This window comes from Vicugna pacos, chromosome 8, assembly GCF_048564905.1.
Source record: "Vicugna pacos chromosome 8, VicPac4, whole genome shotgun sequence".
Taxonomy (NCBI): Eukaryota; Metazoa; Chordata; class Mammalia; order Artiodactyla; family Camelidae; genus Vicugna; species Vicugna pacos.
The window spans coordinates 40,285,737-40,303,767 of record NC_132994.1 but is presented as its reverse complement, the minus strand read 5'-3'; the positions used below and the strand labels follow the sequence as shown (position 1 = coordinate 40,303,767).

The 18,031-nt window shown below is 38.9% G+C and overlaps 1 protein-coding gene across 1 annotated transcript in view; it reads left to right on the top strand.

Annotated features, from left to right (window-relative positions):
• The window catches only part of ROS1 (ROS proto-oncogene 1, receptor tyrosine kinase), a 95,677-nt gene extending 77,884 nt beyond the window's left edge, over window positions 1–17,793 (top strand). Inside the window, exons 41-43 of the mRNA XM_072965934.1 lie at window positions 469–603; window positions 7,412–7,575; window positions 16,475–17,793. Of these exons, the coding sequence (XP_072822035.1) occupies window positions 469–603; window positions 7,412–7,575; window positions 16,475–16,773 (598 nt within the window). The 3' untranslated portion in view covers window positions 16,774–17,793. The remainder of the gene's footprint in view (window positions 1–468; window positions 604–7,411; window positions 7,576–16,474) is intronic.
• Window positions 17,794–18,031: the final 238 nt, after the last annotated feature.

The window sequence follows — 18,031 nt, the reverse complement described above, 5'->3', positions numbered from 1 at the left end:
TCTCTGCCAAACTGGGGATGAGATAAATTTGGTCCTCAGTGTTACCAGTTTTTAATTCATGCCTTCCCTCTCCACATTTACTGGCACTCAAACTCAGAAAAAAATGGTGACATGCTTTTTTGCTCACCCATAGTGTGTCTGCATAATGAGTCTATGAGAGCTCCACTCCATAGGTAGGTTCAGCCAGGGAGAAGGAGCTGAGTGGTGTGTGTGTGTGTGTGTGTGTGTGTGTTTGTGCCCCCACTAAACCTTCCTATCACCTTTGAAGTGTCACTAGTAGGTAGTTGCTTGTTCTACTTTTTTGTGGGGTCAACTTGCTTTTAAGTCTCCCATTTGCCTTTTATGGGGCCAGTAATGCCAATCACAAAGTAGACTCTGATAGCCCCAGGAATAATTATGTTGCAAAAACCACCATAAACATGATGTTTGTAATAAGTATAATTAAAGCAAACTCTTTAATATCTCTAGGTCTTTTGGAATTCTGATTTGGGAAATTTTAACTCTTGGTCATCAGCCTTATCCAGCTCATTCCAACCTTGATGTTTTAAACTATGTGCAAACCGGAGGGAGACTGGAGCCACCGAGAAATTGTCCTGATGATCTGTAAGTTAATTATATTACCATAAGCACCCAAAAACAAAAACACATGCACATGCACTCTTATGCCTCACTGGTGTGGTATTTTAAAATAAAAACTGGAATCTCTATATTTGTATATCCTACATAAAATGTAAATTGATTGTGGCACTTAATTTACTAAATACACGATGGTATTTATAGGCATGATATTTCACTTTAGAAGCAAAATTTAGAACAGCAGAATATGTTTATACTCTAGGTTAAGTGAATTCTAATAAATAAATAAAAGTTCTTTGTGTGTGTGTGTGTGTGTACACATACTCATTTTATTTTGGAAGATCCGATTTGACTAACACCTTAACCTGCATATTAAAAGTTTCTGTTAAATAAAAATATATTGTTTAAAAATTAGATTGCTCTTGATAAAGCTGATATTGGGGTCTAGTACTACTTACCTATATAGGTTGTTATCTATTTATGAACTTAACATAAAGTGACTAAGTATTAGTGGTTCTATCAAATTGATCCTGGCAACTATTGAATTCTAATAGATTTGTGATCCTCAGAACAGTAGGTGATTTTGATCTACTTGTAAAGGAAAAACAAGCCAAGTTATTTTGCTGAGTGCTCATCTACCTTCTTGTGAACAACCTTAGCAGAAATATCAAGTCTTGACTCTTTTTCTAAGAGGTGTTTTATGCAGAAAGTTTCTAAAAGAAGACATAGACAACAAGGATAAAGTCCTCTGTTCTGGGCACTACACAATGCTAAGCATTATATGGAAGACAGAGGAGTTTAAACCAGGGCCGTGGTACTGCAGCATCTCAGAATGTATTTTGAAAGAAAGACCCACACATGCAGCAGTTGGATAACAAGCCAACATGTGATAAAGTGCTAAACTGTGTGGTACAGACAAGTGCAAAAGGAATTAGCAGTATGCAGATACACACCATGGTCGTACGGCCTTGACTGTGCTGTGTTATTTAGAGGATTATTCAGACTGGAGCCAAAGGATGATTAAGAACTGGGCACTTTGGTTGGACGTTCTACTGGTGAATGTTGTTGTATTGTTTAAATCTTCCAGCTAGGCGAAGATTTGAATCACTGTTTCTGATTTAGCTTTTATAGCCTCTGGACTATTTACAGAAAGATCAGTTATACATATCCCTCAACAAAATTTGGTGGTGGTGGTGCCTTAAAGTATGTTTCATGATCCGTCTGGGGCATATGGGAGAATATTCTCTAATTTGGGGGTAAGAAATTTATACAAAATTTGAAAACCTTTAGTTGGGCTTGAGGGAAACCCCCAGAATACCTAAGTATTGAGTACACTTTTATTGAAGGGTTAGCAAAGTCATCACTGTTTTGTGTCTCTTACACATTTGTTGAACACTCAGAAATTTCCCCCCAAATTTCAATTCTACAAAATCTTCCTTGTGCTGTTAGAATTGTGTCTGGCATATCTTCCCCTCTAGGAGCTCATCATAATCATGCAGTTTTGGGGGAAGAGCACTTTAGGAATCAATCACTGAATTATGCATTTTGATTGACATGTACATTTGTTTTGTGTGGGGACGAGAAAGGTGGATAATTAATTGCCCTATTGTGGGGAAAAAATGCAGTTATGTTGAACTTTGCTCTGTCCAAAGGTATCCAACAATTCAACCAGAAGCAGGAGGAAGGAGTGCTAGAAACATGCTAGAAATATATTCCTAATATAAGTGGGAAAAGATAATATTCTGTATAATTTTATCTTGAATAATTATTCAGTTGGATACACTATTGCTCTAATATTTTAAAAATATAGTTTCCTTGAAGCCAGAATTTCCATCGCTGGTTTTGAGGTTCATATGAAAGTAAAAGTAAACCATGCGGCAAGCCCTCCAAGGGCTGCATGCTCCAGTCCCTGCAAAGGGTTAATGATCTTTCCCCAACCAGGAAGACAAGCTGTCCTGAGGAAACAGAGCTCCCGGTGATGCCATCCAATCTGGCCATGGCCTTAAGTTGTCACGATAAAGATTAACTACTCTCCTTAGAGGACAGAGGGAACTGATTTTTATTTGAAGCTGTTCTCTGAGATCACAGTTCCAGCTTAGAGGGTTGAAAGGCTGTGCTGAGCCAGGCTACACCTTCTATTCACTGCTTAAATACTCAGCACCTGGTTGTACTCTGACTCAGGTGAGCCCATAGATAGCTACGCAGTGCTCAGCTATTCACGGAATGTGAGAGTTCAGAGCATTCCTGCCCTTCTTTCCATAGCCTGGGATGTACCGTGGAAAGCCAGGCCCTCAGCATTCTCTTCAGCTTTTAGTTTGCACAACAATCACATCACTCTCAAGAAGAAACGGGATCAAAGGGCAATCGACATCAAGTGAGAGCTCTTTGGGGTTCTCTGACACAGGTATCACGGGGGCAGCTGAAACTGGAGAGTCTCTCCAATCTAGGAGGCCACAATGGGAGAACATGGAGGCTCACCACCTTGTTCTCATCCCTGAAGAATGTGTATACCTCAATGCTAATTGGGTCTTTCCAGGATTGGGTATAATAAATAAGGGTGATCTTCAAATCTCCATTTTATGTGCTTTGCTTAAATATCTATAGAAACTCGTCCCCTTAATACTAAAAGATGCCATGGAGTTTTCATCTGTTGAATTTCAATTGCCTTGTGAATGCAAGGATATTACTCATAGAGACTAATAATGAAAATGGGTAATGAATCTTGTGCTATTTTGAAAAAAACTGAAGCAAAGAGGATTAAAGGGTTGGCATGGTGAATGAAAGAATTTGAACAGGAATACTTAGTTAAATGATATAGTTCAAGTACAATGAGTAAGTATCTATTTTGAGGTTGAACAACCAGCCCGGGTAAATTTTAACAAAAGTGAAGGACCTATCAGTTTATTTAGAGTGACATGCTTGCGTATTTGTAACTATACCTTAGCAGAAGTGTTAAATGAATGATACTGAATTGTGACAAGTGCATATTTGTAAGAAAAGACCTCTTGCCAAAGGTGTAGTCATTGTTATTAATTTACCTGAAAGATGTAAGAAATGCATTTTTTAGGATTGATAACATTTTAAAAGCCTAGTCATTTTATTTTATTGCCAGTTTAATGCTGTTTAAGACCACACATTGTGACTATTGCTTTATAGAGCACCTCTTTTCTTAATCCAGGACAATTCAGTGCTCATTTGTCCCTGGATTGCAGGAGAGAAAGGTTTTCATACCATCAGGTCATATGTTTTTGCCATCAAAGAGTTAAGAATGATGATTGGAGTCAATGTAAATTAAAGCCTCCACTGAGGAAAAATTAAGAATATCTGCTTAAATCACTTGCATAGATTAAATGAGAGGCTGAATTTTGGGAGGGGAGTGTGAGTGGGTGAGGTGCACAATGGCCAAAGGACAACTCTAAGGATGGCTTCTCTCTCCTCCCTTCGTCTCTCCTCTGCTTTCTCCTTCTTTCTCACTTTTTCTTTCTTTCTCTCCTTCTAAATCATCTCCTTTAAGTACTGTGAATACTTTGTGGAATGAGATGGGTTATAAATAAATCAAATAACTAAAAACTTCATAACTGAAATGTGACAAGTCTTAAGAGAGCCTATCTATTCTTTGGCAATATCTCTAAGTCACAACTTTATTTTCAGAAGGGAGAGGCTTCCTGTGGCAAGTGACGCTTTCCTTTTTCCTCTCACCTCTTAGGACACCCTTAGGTTAGTCATCAAGATTCGACTTTATCTATTGGTTTAAATTCTGTGATTGAATATAAGTTACATGGTGTTATTTCAAAGTCAAATTGTCCTTCACTGAGTTCTTTGTATCAACTGTTTCTAAAAGCCATAGATTATAAATAAATATGTAAAAGAGTATGATTCTAACTTTTAAACAATAGAACTAAATTTGGCACTCTATATCCAGAATGTAAGCTCCTTGTAATATATATGAAAAGAATCAGATCAATACCAAAAAACAGATCAATATTAGGGGTCTCCATGATACTCTGGCATTAACTCTGACCTGCAGTGCTTGTCAAGAAATGAAAGAGATGGAAGTGGAGTTTGCATGATGGATTATTACGGAATGGAGACTTTAAATACAATACCTATGATGATTTCTGGGTCATTGTCACCTAGTGATTGAATTTTTTTTACTCTAGCTCCATTGTCATTGCCTTAGTCCAAACCATTACCTCTTATCTAGTCTTCTTAAATAACTTCCTTGCTTCCTACTTGCCCCTCTGCAGTCCATTCTCCACGTATATCAGCTGGAGTCATCCTTTAAAAATGCAAAGGTCATGTCTGTTTAAAAACCTTCAAAAGCTTCCCATTGTGGTACCACAGCATCCGGCTCGGAGCCTGGTCTTTGAGACCTGCGTGATCTCGCCTTCCTCTTCTGACCTCATCTCATATACTGTCCCCCTCCATGACTGCTCTACAATTTCTTTCAGATTCTAAAATGTGGCAAGCTCTTTCCAAATTTAGGAATTTACACATGCTTTTCTCTCTTCTAGAGTGTCCCCTGACTCCAATCCCCACCCCAACCCCAGTTCCCATGAGTAGCATCTTATTTTTCCACAAAGTTCTTTGGCTTAAATGTCATCTCTGCAGAGGGTCCTTCTATGAGCCACTTACCAAAAATGTTCTGTCTCTAATTAGAGCTCACATTTAGTTTCTTTAGTACTTTTTTTTAAAGAACTTATAATTTGTAATTGTGTATTTATCTGTTGATATGGTAGTCCTAAAATTTAAGAATACTTCCCACTTTGTTTCTTCATCAGTTTTTCTCTCTCTGCCCCAATCTGCCTGATGGCTAGTTTCGGAAAGTAAAAGAAGATGGCAGGTACTTGACCTTTTTTTGTAGTCAATAGACTTGAAAGCCGAGCTCCGAGGTGGAAGAGCGTTATTGTGAATCTTTTAGCTACTTGTTAGTATGCCAAATGCCAGGTTTGAGTGACTAAACCTACAATTCTGTATAAGGGTAATCTAATAAAAAAAGAGGGATTGAGTAGAAACCTCACTCCTGTTAAGCCCCGAAGAAGTGTAGGAAGAAGAGACCTTGACAGATAGAGGTGAGAGCGTAAAGATGTTGGATATTTAGGCCCTGAAACGTCTGTATTCTTCAGTTAGATTAGGTGTGGTGACACCAAGGGCAGGGGGCAAGTGCCCATTCCTTCCAGTTTGGGAGGATGGCAAGGAGATCACTGAGCAGGGGATCCCTCACATTGACATGGAGACCTAGCATCATGGACAGGGTAGAATGGCATGTCCAGACAGAGAACATGGAGCTTGCATTTCCAAGCCTCCTTTGTTTTCCACGTAGTGTGAACATTTTGTTGAAAGCTGGAGATTTGACCAAGGAGCATCCTGGGGGCATGTAACAGAAACAGGAATGGATTCCCTGGGCCTTGTCAGTAGATATAGGACATGATGTAGTCTCAGAGAAACCTGCAGCTAGAGAGAGAAAAGGAAGGACCAGTTCAGTGGGGAAGAGCCAATAGAACAGGTAAGGATATCATGGACCGCAGAGAGAAGCCGATGCCTATAGGATGGACCAGACCAGTCTTGACCAAGGAGCATCCTGGGGGCATGTAACAGAAACAGGAATGGATTCCCTGGGCCTTGTCAGTAGATATAGGACATGATGTAGTCTCAGAGAAACCTGCAGCTAGAGAGAGAAAAGGAAGGACCAGTTCAGTGGGGAAGAGCCAATAGAACAGGTAAGGATATCATGGACCGCAGAGAGAAGCCGATGCCTATAGGATGGACCAGACCAGTCAGTCCCTATGGAATTCCTCATTATTCCACTCTGAGACTAGAGAAGGTCTGGAGGGCACAGTGAGGTCCAAAGGCTACTTCACTGTGCCACTCTAAGTTCCATAAAAGTTTCCCCCTACATATATCCTGACACCATCTTGGAGAAGAAGACAGAGGGAGTAGGAATAGCCTAAAAATAAGAGAGACTGAGTTATTTTTCAGAAAAGACTGAGGATTACCTAAAAAGAGTGGTTTAAAATATTGGAACAGACTAGCTTATAAATGGCATTGTACTAAATGAAGTTAATTTTCTTTTGCTAGCTGGGGCTCTGAGAATTAGGTACAGAAATACAAAAGAGCTCTGCTCCTATGAGTTGGAGTGGATAAACTTTAACACCTTCTTAGATTTACCGTATCTATCATATGAGGACAGGAGCCACACCGCCACATCTCAAGCTGTTGATACACCACTTGTATACAATGTCCAAGAAATCTTAGCTAAAGGAACGAATGAACACTAGTTGAGTGCTGCACAGACATTTCTTAGGAAAAGATACTGTTTAATCAACCATCTACTTATGTCTAGGGTAACTGAATCTCTTAATTAACCTGACAGTGTAATGAGTAAAAAGCATTAGAACTGAATCTGATTTCTACCTCTGGTTCTGCCACTAAATATCTGTGTGGCTTGGAGTAAATCTTAGATTTTGTTTTAGATATCAATGTATGAATGTAAAATTTAATCTCAGCTTCTTCAATAATTTTTATATCTGTTAGTTCTCTTATGTGTTCAGTAAACATTTTCCAACTGTCTATCTATCTATTCATTTGGATTACTAACTTAAAATAAATATCAACTTTTCAAAAGAAAGGCGTTTCTAATAAAGGTAGTAATATTGCCAGTCTCTATTAAATAAGAAACAAAAGCTTTTGCTCTGGTTCAGTGATATTAATTACAGAAAACTGGCAGTAACTCAATTTCTTTTCCTTCTAAAATGACCTTACCTGGGTTATCAGGAATGATTGCCTAATGATACCCAATCACCATTTACTTTTGTGTCTTTACCCACACATCCAGGTGGACTTTAATGACCCAGTGCTGGGCTCAAGAACCTGACCAAAGACCTACTTTCCATAAAATTCAAGACCAGCTTCAGTTATTCAGAAATTTTTCCTTAAATGGTATTTCTCAATGCAGAGAAGCAGCAAAATCTAGTGGAGTCATAAATGAAGGCTTTGAAGGTAAGTTGGATTCTTCTTCAGAATTTTTGTGTTTTCTCTCCAGTGTGAACGGAACAAGGTTAAAATAGGAGGTACGTGGAAGACATCTTACGAAGACAAATACACTGGCACCATCCTCATAATTAAGTACTTATTATACTCCTCTTTGAAAAGAATTTTGATTTGTTCGCTAAACTAAAAAAAGAGTAATGACCTAAATAGACATTTCTCCAAAGAAGCCATACAAACGGCCACAGGCACATTAAAAGATGCTCAATATTGCCAGTTATTAGAGAAATACAAATCAAATCCACAATGAGGTATCACCTCACACCATTAAAAAGTCTACAAATAATAAATGCTGGAGAGGATATGGAGAAAAAGGAACCCTCCTGCACGGTTCGTGGGAACATAAATTGGTGCGGCCGCTATGGAGGACAGTATGGAGGTTCCTTAAAAAAACTAAAAATAGAGTTACCATATGATCCAGCAATCCCACTCCTGGGCACATATCTGGAGAAAACTCTTAATTCGAAAAGACACATGCACCGCAATGTTCAAAGCAGCACTATTTACAGTAGCCAAGATATGGAAGCAACCTAAATGTCCACAGACACATGAATGGATAAAGATTTTATATATATATATATAAAATGTTACTAAGCCATAAAAAAAGAATGAAATAATGCCATTTGCAGCAACATGGATGGACCTAGAGATTATCATACTAAGTGAATAAGTCAGAGAGAGAAAAACAAATACCATATGGTATCACTGATATATGAAATCTAAAAAAAGCTATGAATGAACTTACGTACAAACTAGTAATAGACTCACAGACATAGGAAACAAACTATGGTTACCAAAGGGGAGGGGGGATGGGATAAATTAGGAGTTTGGGATTAACATATACACCCTGCTATATATAAACAACAAGGACCTTCTGTATAGCACAGAGAACTATATTCAGTATCTTGTAATAACCTATAATGGAAAAGAGTATGAAGAATATGTATATACATATGTGTGACTGAATCACTATGCTGCACACCAGAAGCTAACACAACATTGTAAATCACCTATACTTAAAAAGTTAGACAATCTAAACACTTATAGGCCCGTTAGTAAGGGAATGATTAAATAAATTTGTTTCATATTGTAAAATGGCCATTTAAAAAGAATGAGATAACAGATACTGCCATAGTTTAAGGTTGAATAAATAAAGAAATTTGGAGGATATGTAAGAAAAAAAATAATGATATGACCCCTGGATTTATAATCTAGGATAGCAAGGAGGAGAAGTAACATGTTAAACTATATTTTCATGAGGTCTGTTCTCTCTGTCCTCCACCACTCATGCCAGTTTGGACCTCAAGTGCCAAGTTGCCTTAATTATAGACTCTTAGCTGATGGTAAATTATCATCGTTGGTCTATGCAGTGCTTCTCTTTCATTTTGTTTGTTTGTTTAGTCCTTTTATCTTTATATTCCTCTCCTGTTCTATTTCCTCCCTCCACTTATTAGGCAGCCATTCTAATGTATTTAAAGTGTATCTTTTTATTTATGTATTTTCCTACAAAATGTGTATTGTATTGTGTTATGTAATGCTTCTTTTCTTTCTTTTTTTATTAAGCACTATCTTTTAAAGAGCCATCCATGTTGCAATGTATAAATCTAGTCTGTTGCTTCTAACTATTAAATAATTTTGCTATGATTATTGTAGTCGGTCATGCCTTGCTAATGTCTAGTGTGATTTCACTGCAGTATTTTGGTATTAAAACACAGTAGTCACTTAATTCACTTCCAAAACCAGATTTTGTAATACATTTGCCCAATTGGCTGCAGACAAATGAATTTTAAAATGACCCTTCCCAGGTGTTCTAGAACTCCTTCCCATGTTTAAAAGTTTGCTGGACCCTTTGTTTGTTTTTTAATGCAAACATTCTTGCTTAGAAATAAACCTGTCAAGATGGACCATGACTCAGAATCTCTCAGAAATTAAGCCTCGTGGTCTTTGCAGTGATTGATTATACACTGGCTGATGGCTGTCCTGGAGTCATCTCTCTACAGTGAGACCTTCACCTTGAGTGATACACTTGACTAATAATAGCAGGGAAAAATAAGAAGCCCAAGGACAAATATCTGCCTGTCTTGTTTGCTGTGTTTCTGGCTACACGTTTTGAGTAACTTTGAATCCATCACATGAATGGAGGTGATGCTGATCTTGTGACTCCTTTAGTAAAAACAGCTAAGTGACAGATTGGAAAGGGCTGTGTGTGCTTTGAAAAGCACAGTTTATAATCCTCATCAGAATAACCTTGTTGATGGTTTCAAATTGGCTCTACCTGTGTTCTCATCATGGAACTGAGCTGATTCCAGGAGTGTTGATGGTGGAGCCCTTAGGAGTTATAACTGCAAGGTACTCCCATCCTTTTGGAGGGTTCTATACATAGTTTTGCCTGTGTGAAGATCACACAGGTTAAGGCAAAACATACCTTAAGCTATTCTAGATACTATAAAGTCCTTCTCATTTTCTAAACATTTCCTTAATGTATTTCTCCAAGTGAATTTTTGATAAAATTAAAAAAAATATTTCAACAGATACTTATTGACTTTTGTACAAGGCATAGTGGTAAGCACCCGAATTTAATGTGTTCCATTGGGATGCTTTAAAAAAAAAAAAAAGAAGGGGCAGGAATATATTATTTCCCTTGAGAAACTAGAATCGGTTTCTTTAATTTTGTATGTAAAGTGTAATAGTGAGCTCTGCTTCTACTGGAGATTTCGAGAGTTGTCCTTGTCATAGGACTGTGTCTCTGTCCACAGGAAAGGTGGACCTCACCAGTTTACTATTGAATAATACTGTTCTGCTGAAGCCATTTGAATCTGCTCCTGCTCTGCCTGGTTCTTATTTGTTGTAACTTCATGTATGGAAACTTTAGAGGAACCACAATCTGGAGTGGTCTGACAATATGTAAAAAGAAATCTTTTGTTCCGGAGATAGAGGAATGGCAGTAATTGGGCTGAGTTGACTGCGTAGATGTCTGAAAGGCAAGGAGAACGTGGTTTTGCTCACTGGGCATTGAAAGTATGACTGTCTTACCGAGTCGCTGTTCTTATCTCTAGAAAACACTTCACTGCTAAGCCTCTGATTCAGGTTTGCTTGTGAAGATCACTTTTGTGGCCCTTATAAAATTAAACACAACCATTGATTGTCTTCTTAAGTGTTTAAAAAAGGATTTTATGTTATTTTATAATCAATCAAAAGTGACTGCTGATCCTTTCTGATTTTTCTTCTAACTTTTCTAGTAATTAATCTCTGTAAAGAAGCTTGCTATATTATTTTATAATTGTATTTAAAGATCTTTACTGTAAGAATTATTTTTATTGTTTTAAAAGCATAAAAGCATCTAAGCAGAGTAAAAAGTCAGAATCTCTTACTTGCTCTCTGTCCTCACTCCCCAGTGCTAGCCATCATCTGCAGTTTGATTGTATACTTCCAGGTACCTTACATGCATATACAGCCATTTACAGATAAGATCATTTGTATGTGTTTGTGTATGTACTGACTGGTCATCTAGAGGAATGCATTGGATGTAGAGTCTTGGGTCAGTTCTCCACCATTTTTTTCTTACAAATGAGCTTATTTTTTTTTTCAAAGATTTGTTGAACAGACGATTTATAACTGTATCTTCTGCCAGAAGCTGGGAGGTATTCTATGTTGTCATTGAGAGGGAATCCATGTTCTGTGGTAGTCCCAAGGAAGGATGACAAATTTACACCCGTGTGTCAGAGGAAGAGTCAATAAAAGTCATTGAGAGGTTAATCCTAAACTGAGTTCTACAGAGAGGTGAGAAAAAAATATCTCAGCATAAAACCAGCAGAATGTATAAAGGCAGGGAATAGTAAAGAATAGGGTTTTCACAGAACTGCTGATAGTTGATCACACATGAGGGTGGAAAATGGCAAGTGATGAAATTGGAAGGATAGTGGTCACACTAATCAGGTAAGAAATGAAAATTAATGAAAGTAGAAATAACAAATGGTGACAGGTACAGAGAGAAGGATATAGAATCCAGACTTACCACGGGGGTAAGTGCTGTAGGATTTGGCATCTAATTGGGTGAAGAAGAGAGAGGAGACCATGGTGAATCCCAGTGATTTGACAAACTAGATGAAACGCAGTGCTCTTCGTAAAGATGGGGGTGCACGGGGGAGGAACAGCTTTGCACATGTTTGGTTTGAGCTGAGTGTGGGAGAAACGAAGAGGCCCAGAATTCGGCTGGAAGGTCTGTCCTGTAAATAGAGGTAGTTGAAGTCAGTGGTGTAGATGAAGTCATTCAATTAAAGTGTATAGAATAAGAAGAGAAGTGAGCAGTGCATTGAACCCAGAAAATAGCCAGTATTTGAGGGACTGACAAAGAAAGATGGTGGGCACTGGGAGGAGAAGTCAGGACAGGAAGGGGAAAGTTGTCATGGAAACCCGGAGGAGCAGGGCTGGCGGAGTTGGGAGCGGTCCAGTGTTGCAGAGATGAAAAGTTCCGTAGGGATGCAAGGATTTTACAGTTGACTGCTATTATATTTTAAAATTCAACTCTTTGCTCCTGGAAGCCATTCCTTCTAATGTGTACAGATCTTTTGTAAAAATCACAGAGGCAGACATGGTGGGTGTTAGAGGGCTTAGCTTTACCGTAGGAAGTCTCCATGAACCCTTGAGAAAACCTTTTTTACCATGTAGCACTACCTAGTTTATCTGTGAGGCTGAGGTAAGTAACAAACAATGCTCACAGCACATATACAGAACAAAATCCTTTTTTGTGAACAGCTTTTCATTGCAATATTAGCTAATTTTATTTTAGCACTTTTTAAAGTGTCCCTCATGCTACATGGGTTAACTCCTTGAGTCCGCACAATAGTCCTATGAAATGAACATAATATCACCATTTTACAGATGAAAAGACCGAGGTTTACTAACTTGTCCATGGTCACACTGCTGATATGGGGCTGAAGTGGGACTTTGCTCTCAGCCCTCATGGACACACAGCTCTGGTAAGGAAACTGCCCCCAGTCTCTTCCCACTTTGATATCTTAGGTGTGCTGTGGACCTAGGGATAGTGACTTACTACTTTTGGCCTGCTAGAAAAGATACACTAATCTCTCCTGGTTATGCCAAATTTATCTAGGTGCCAAGTTGTTGACAGACTGAATTAAAATTCTAAACAATATTCCAAAAAAAAAAAGCAGACATAACTAGGCAGAATAAGGTTGTAAGAAGAGTTCAACAGGGAATATAACCAAACTTTGATAATTTAGACAGAAATAAGCAATTCTGTGCTGTAACAGATATATAATTCTAGTACAAGAGAAATTCTCATTCTGTTATTTACAGTGAATGGAAATCCTGAAGATAAGGAATGGAAAGAGATACAGGAATCACCAAAAACTCTGATAATTTCAATGTAACTGAACAAAAGCAGCAGGGAAGAGAGAGGAAATAGAACGAAAGGCAGAGTGTCCATATTTGCAAAGGATAGAAATCATGGAACAGTCTCTTTGAGGCAAGCCTAAACTCAAACTTCTCTTTTTAATAAAAGAGAATGTGCTTAACAATAGTTTGCTGCTTTGCAGACTAGTGGGCATATTTAGCAAAACCATGAGAAGTCTGTCTTCATGTTATTGTCAGAGATGTGTAAGAAGATAAGAAAACCATTGGGAGAACTTTTGTGAAAAAAAGAAAGAAAGTGCTTTAGGATTACAGGGGGTAATAATACCAGGCCACTGCTATGGTCCTACTGACCTAATGGGGTGGAGAGGGGATAGAGAGGGAAGATTAGTAACATATCTGGGCATCTAGTAAAAATATCCCAGTGACTTCATCCAAACATTTGTGTAAACATCACCTCATCAGTCCCAGTGAGTTCTACAGGAAACAAATCTAAATGCTCCTCTGCTGTGCTAAACATAGCCAGTCAGCCGGCATATGTCTCGTCTGTAAATACCCTGTCTTACTTGGAAGTCTTTAGTTTAATATTTCCCTCTTAAACTGAGAGTTGCCGTGTCTGTGCTGTCTTTACTCAGGATCTTTGCTTTAAGGACCTGCAGGTTTTCTATTCAGTAGTTTTTAAACAAAAATAAAACAACCCACCCCATCGCTCATAAATTCTTTATGTAATAAGAAGATGTAGTAATTGCTGAAAGCTTGTCAGGTCAAGTTACTAAATATTGCCCTGAGTACTATGAACCAATGAAATACTTAGCTAATGATTTTTTTTTGACACATGGCACCAGAAATTGTAAAGAGAATTTATTTGCCTTATGTAAAACATTTTTTCCCAATAACTCACTATAGGCAAAAAATTTAATCATGTTTCAGTAGAAAGTTTCCCAGTATGTTATTTAATGGGCTAAAGGTATGACAGCTAAGTAGCTGATGACATGAATAGCTGGACCTATATTGTAGATGTACGTTTTTGTCGAAATTCTAAACTCCTGTAGCCTAATCCCTTTAATCCCTTTAGGCATGTCATCTTAATTTCCTCAATGATCTGGGCCAATAGACCATTTAAAGTTAAATATTCTACTTCTTCCATCTTCTGATGCTTTCCATTTCTGTATCATGCACAGCAAGTTCTTTTGAGCTTCTCAGTGGCTATCGGTACATATTGACAATAATCTTAACAGTTGGCTCTTTCCGTAGATATTCAGCACTTAGGCAATGGCCAACCTTGGCACCTGATGAAGTTATTTCTGTGGGAGAGGCATTGTACAACACTGTCTGTCTGTTTGCATGGTTTGCAATACGCTACAGTGAAGTTTGAAAGTGAAGGGGAACGTGAGATGATGCCAAAGAGCCCGTGAGCCTGCAGCGCGGCCTTCTCGTTCTTCAGCAGTGGGGGGCAGTCCTGAAGCGAAATGAGGGCATTCTAATAAGTCAGAGCAAGGACAGTAGTTCATGTGCTTTTATAATAAAATAAGCTTTTTAGTTCAGGTTTGGAACCTAATAAACAAGCAGGTCCATTCAATTCCATTAGGAAAAAATAGGTGCAATGGTGCTTCCCTTTGTCCTTTGATAATATTTAGATTTTCTCAATATTACAACTTAAATACATTCTAAATAAACCCAGTCTGGGTGTAAGGCAGGGCTAAGTGCTTGGCAGCCCAGCAGGCCTCACCCTTACATGTGGATGCTCTCCTGCTGGAAGGATGAGGAGGAGAAAGGGAAGGACCATCATCTATTGACTGAAATGTTTCTGATTTGTAAAATGTGGTGCTTTATGAAAGGACAGTAATACTTCTGATCGTAAATTTTTCATCCAGGTAGTAATGCCCAGAGACTGGAAAGCATTGATAAAAACAAATAATTCCCACGATATACATTTGCATATTTATCTTACTGATTCCCTAGAATTTAGTGGAATGTTTTGGAAACTCTGCTATTAGGTTTCAACAAGGATTCTTATACTTCTCGAAGTAAGAAGGTCAGTTTTTAAGTACAGAAAGACAGGAAAAAAATGAGCATAATTGTAATGAAGGTCAGTTACCCTCTGGCCACCTGCTTTTCTGCTGCCACCCACACTGCACATTGATGAGTGTCTGGAATTTGTGCTTCTCAAGGATTCCCTGCCTACCACCTCCACCTCACACAGCACAGCAGCTCCACCTTCCCCTCAGGGAGGTAAATGTGAGGACACAGAGTACAGCAGACACTATGGGTTTAAATTAATTCTAGGTGTGTGACCTTGGGCAAATCATTAAACTTCTCTGTGCCTCAATTTCCTCCTCTGTTAAATGGAGATCATACTAGTACCTACTTAACAGGAGAAGAATGAGTTGATATATGCAAATAGCTTAGAATAGTGCCAGGTACGTAACAAGTATCTGTAAGTATTAATAACAACATCAACAATTATTATTATACTCCATGTCATTTTTCCTCTCTTTCAACCCTGCCACCAAAACTTGCCTGTGTCCGTTCCCTCCGTAACTGCCTTTTGAGGTCATAAGCCTGTTAGTTCTAATGTATATGTCAGTTAGTACTAATGATTTCATATGCCACTCGTCCAGGGAGATGACTGAGGGGGACCAGCCACACTGGCTGCCTCGCCCTTCCCCCGTCCACACCCAGCGTGCTCCTGCCTCTCTTCCCTGACCTCTCTGCCTTGAATCGTCTTCCTAAGATATTCACGTGACAAATTCCCTGGCTTATCAGGTCTCTTCTCGAATTTTGCCTCATCAGAGAGGACTTTGCTGACCCCTCATCTGAAATAGCAGCCCTCTCCCACCACCACTGTTCTTCTCTTGTCCCTTTTGTTCTGTTGGATTTTCCTTTGTGGCACTTACGTCACCTGACACATTTTTAGTTGTCCACTAGTATACTGTCTGTCTCCCCCCCATTAGAATGTCAACCCCAAACAGCAACAGAGTTCTTTCATTCATTACTGTATCATTGATACTGAGATGACAGCCTGGTATGTAGTAGGCACCCAGTAAATAATGCCCTAATAAATGATTAAATCACTTGACCTATAGAAATACATCTTTAAAGGTAGTATTTTAGTCGATGTGGCATCTTAGACAAGTGGGGTCATCCTAGGGCCACTTAGTTCCTGTCACAAAGACTGTGACCCGTTTCACCTGTCAGGGCAGAGTCAGTCACCTCTGTGCTCTCACCACTTATACGTTCCTTTCTTATGTAAGCACACACCACCTTCTGTAGCACTATTTCTGCTCCCCTATGAGACCTCAGTAGTGTCAAGGACAGGGCACATGTCCTTTTGACCTTTGTGTTTCCTGAGTGGTTGTCACACATGTTTGTGAACCCACGTGTAAGGCTGGTGTGGTTCTAATTCTCATACAGCCAGGATGTCACAAATCAAGGAAATCAAATCGATGCTAGAATAACTTTTATATTTTTTTCACAGATGAAGATGGTCATGTGATTTGTTTGAATTCAGATGAAGTTACATCTGAAGCCAAGAACCAAGAAGGGTTAAACTATATGGTACTTGCTACAGAATTTAGCCAAGGTGAAGCTAATTCTGAGGGTCCTGTAGACTCCAAGGAATCTGACTCTCGTGGTCTGAGGAAAGAAGAGAAGGAACCACGTGCAGACAAAGATATCTGCCAAGAAAAACAAGTGGCTTACTGCCCTCCTGGCAAGCCCGAGGGCCTGAACTACGTCTGCCTCACTCACAGTGGATATGGAGACGGGTCTGATTAATAGCTCTGTTTGGGAAGCGTAGAGTTGAGACAAACACTCCTCCCATTAAGTAGTCACTGAAAGAAAACCTGGTAGAGTGACAGATGTGGTGGTGTGGTGGTCTATGGCTCCGAATTAACACCGGAAAGTGCCTGAATTCTAATCTTGGTTCCAAGAGCCATTTGGTTTTAGTGTGACAATCCCCACGCCAACTGTGTAACCTTCAGCAGAATTCTGGGGTGAACCTTTGAGCATTTGGAAAGCTTAGTAAGACTCACAAGTCTGGAAGGGAAACTGCTCCTTACCCTAAGGGCCCTTAGGCCATTGCCCACCCCCTTCAGTCTGGGCTATAACAGAAACAGTTAGATGGTTAGAGACAAAGCAGGTTTGTTCTGCGACCTGAAGGAGGAGGGTAGAAGCCTGCTCAGGGGAATGGCTGAACTACAGATTATCCTCAAAGGGACAGAGGAAATGACCAAACAACTCTACCCACACAGAAGGAACCAGCACCTACGACATGAGAAGTCATTTGGAAAGCGATGACTACAATGAAAGATGGTCTTTAATGACTCCTCTAAAATATTTTGTATTTTGGAGGCTTGGAACAGTAGCTTCAATCATATTGTAAATAGGACAATGAAGATCTCTGTGTCCTAAAGTTTAGCATTCCGTGATCTTTCGGTTGTACATAAATTGCTCTGTGATTTGTGTGCTATTACAGAAATTAGGTAATATAAAGATTGTTTTTGTTTGCCATATCTATTTTATATATAACATACTTAAGATTACACTCACTAGCAAATTGTCCTTAAAATTAAATATAAATGATTCTATAATGTTAATTCAAGCTATGTGATTTTTAGCGACCATACAAAATAATAAATACCTGAATGAGAACTATTAAAAAATTTCTTCAGAGAAATACTCTGATTTAAAACCAGTTTTTTGTTTTTGTTTTTGTTTTTGCAGTTACTTATTTAAATCTGAATGCCTCAAATGCTCTAACAGTAACACTAATAAAAATACTCTCTGTGTTATTTAGTTGCAGTGTACAGGATGTTCACGAGATACAAAGAACACTTTGATTATAACATTTGCTAAAAACTACTGTGGAAGAGGCTCACTTGTCCGTTTCCACCTTGGATCACTTAGTTCATTTTTAAATTTGCCCAGTGCCTGAGAAGCTGCCCAGATGATGGGCTGTACAATGAGGAGGTAGATGCAGGGAGGTCAGTGGGTTGGTTCTGCTGTGAACAGCCCCCAAGTAAAGGTCCAGGAT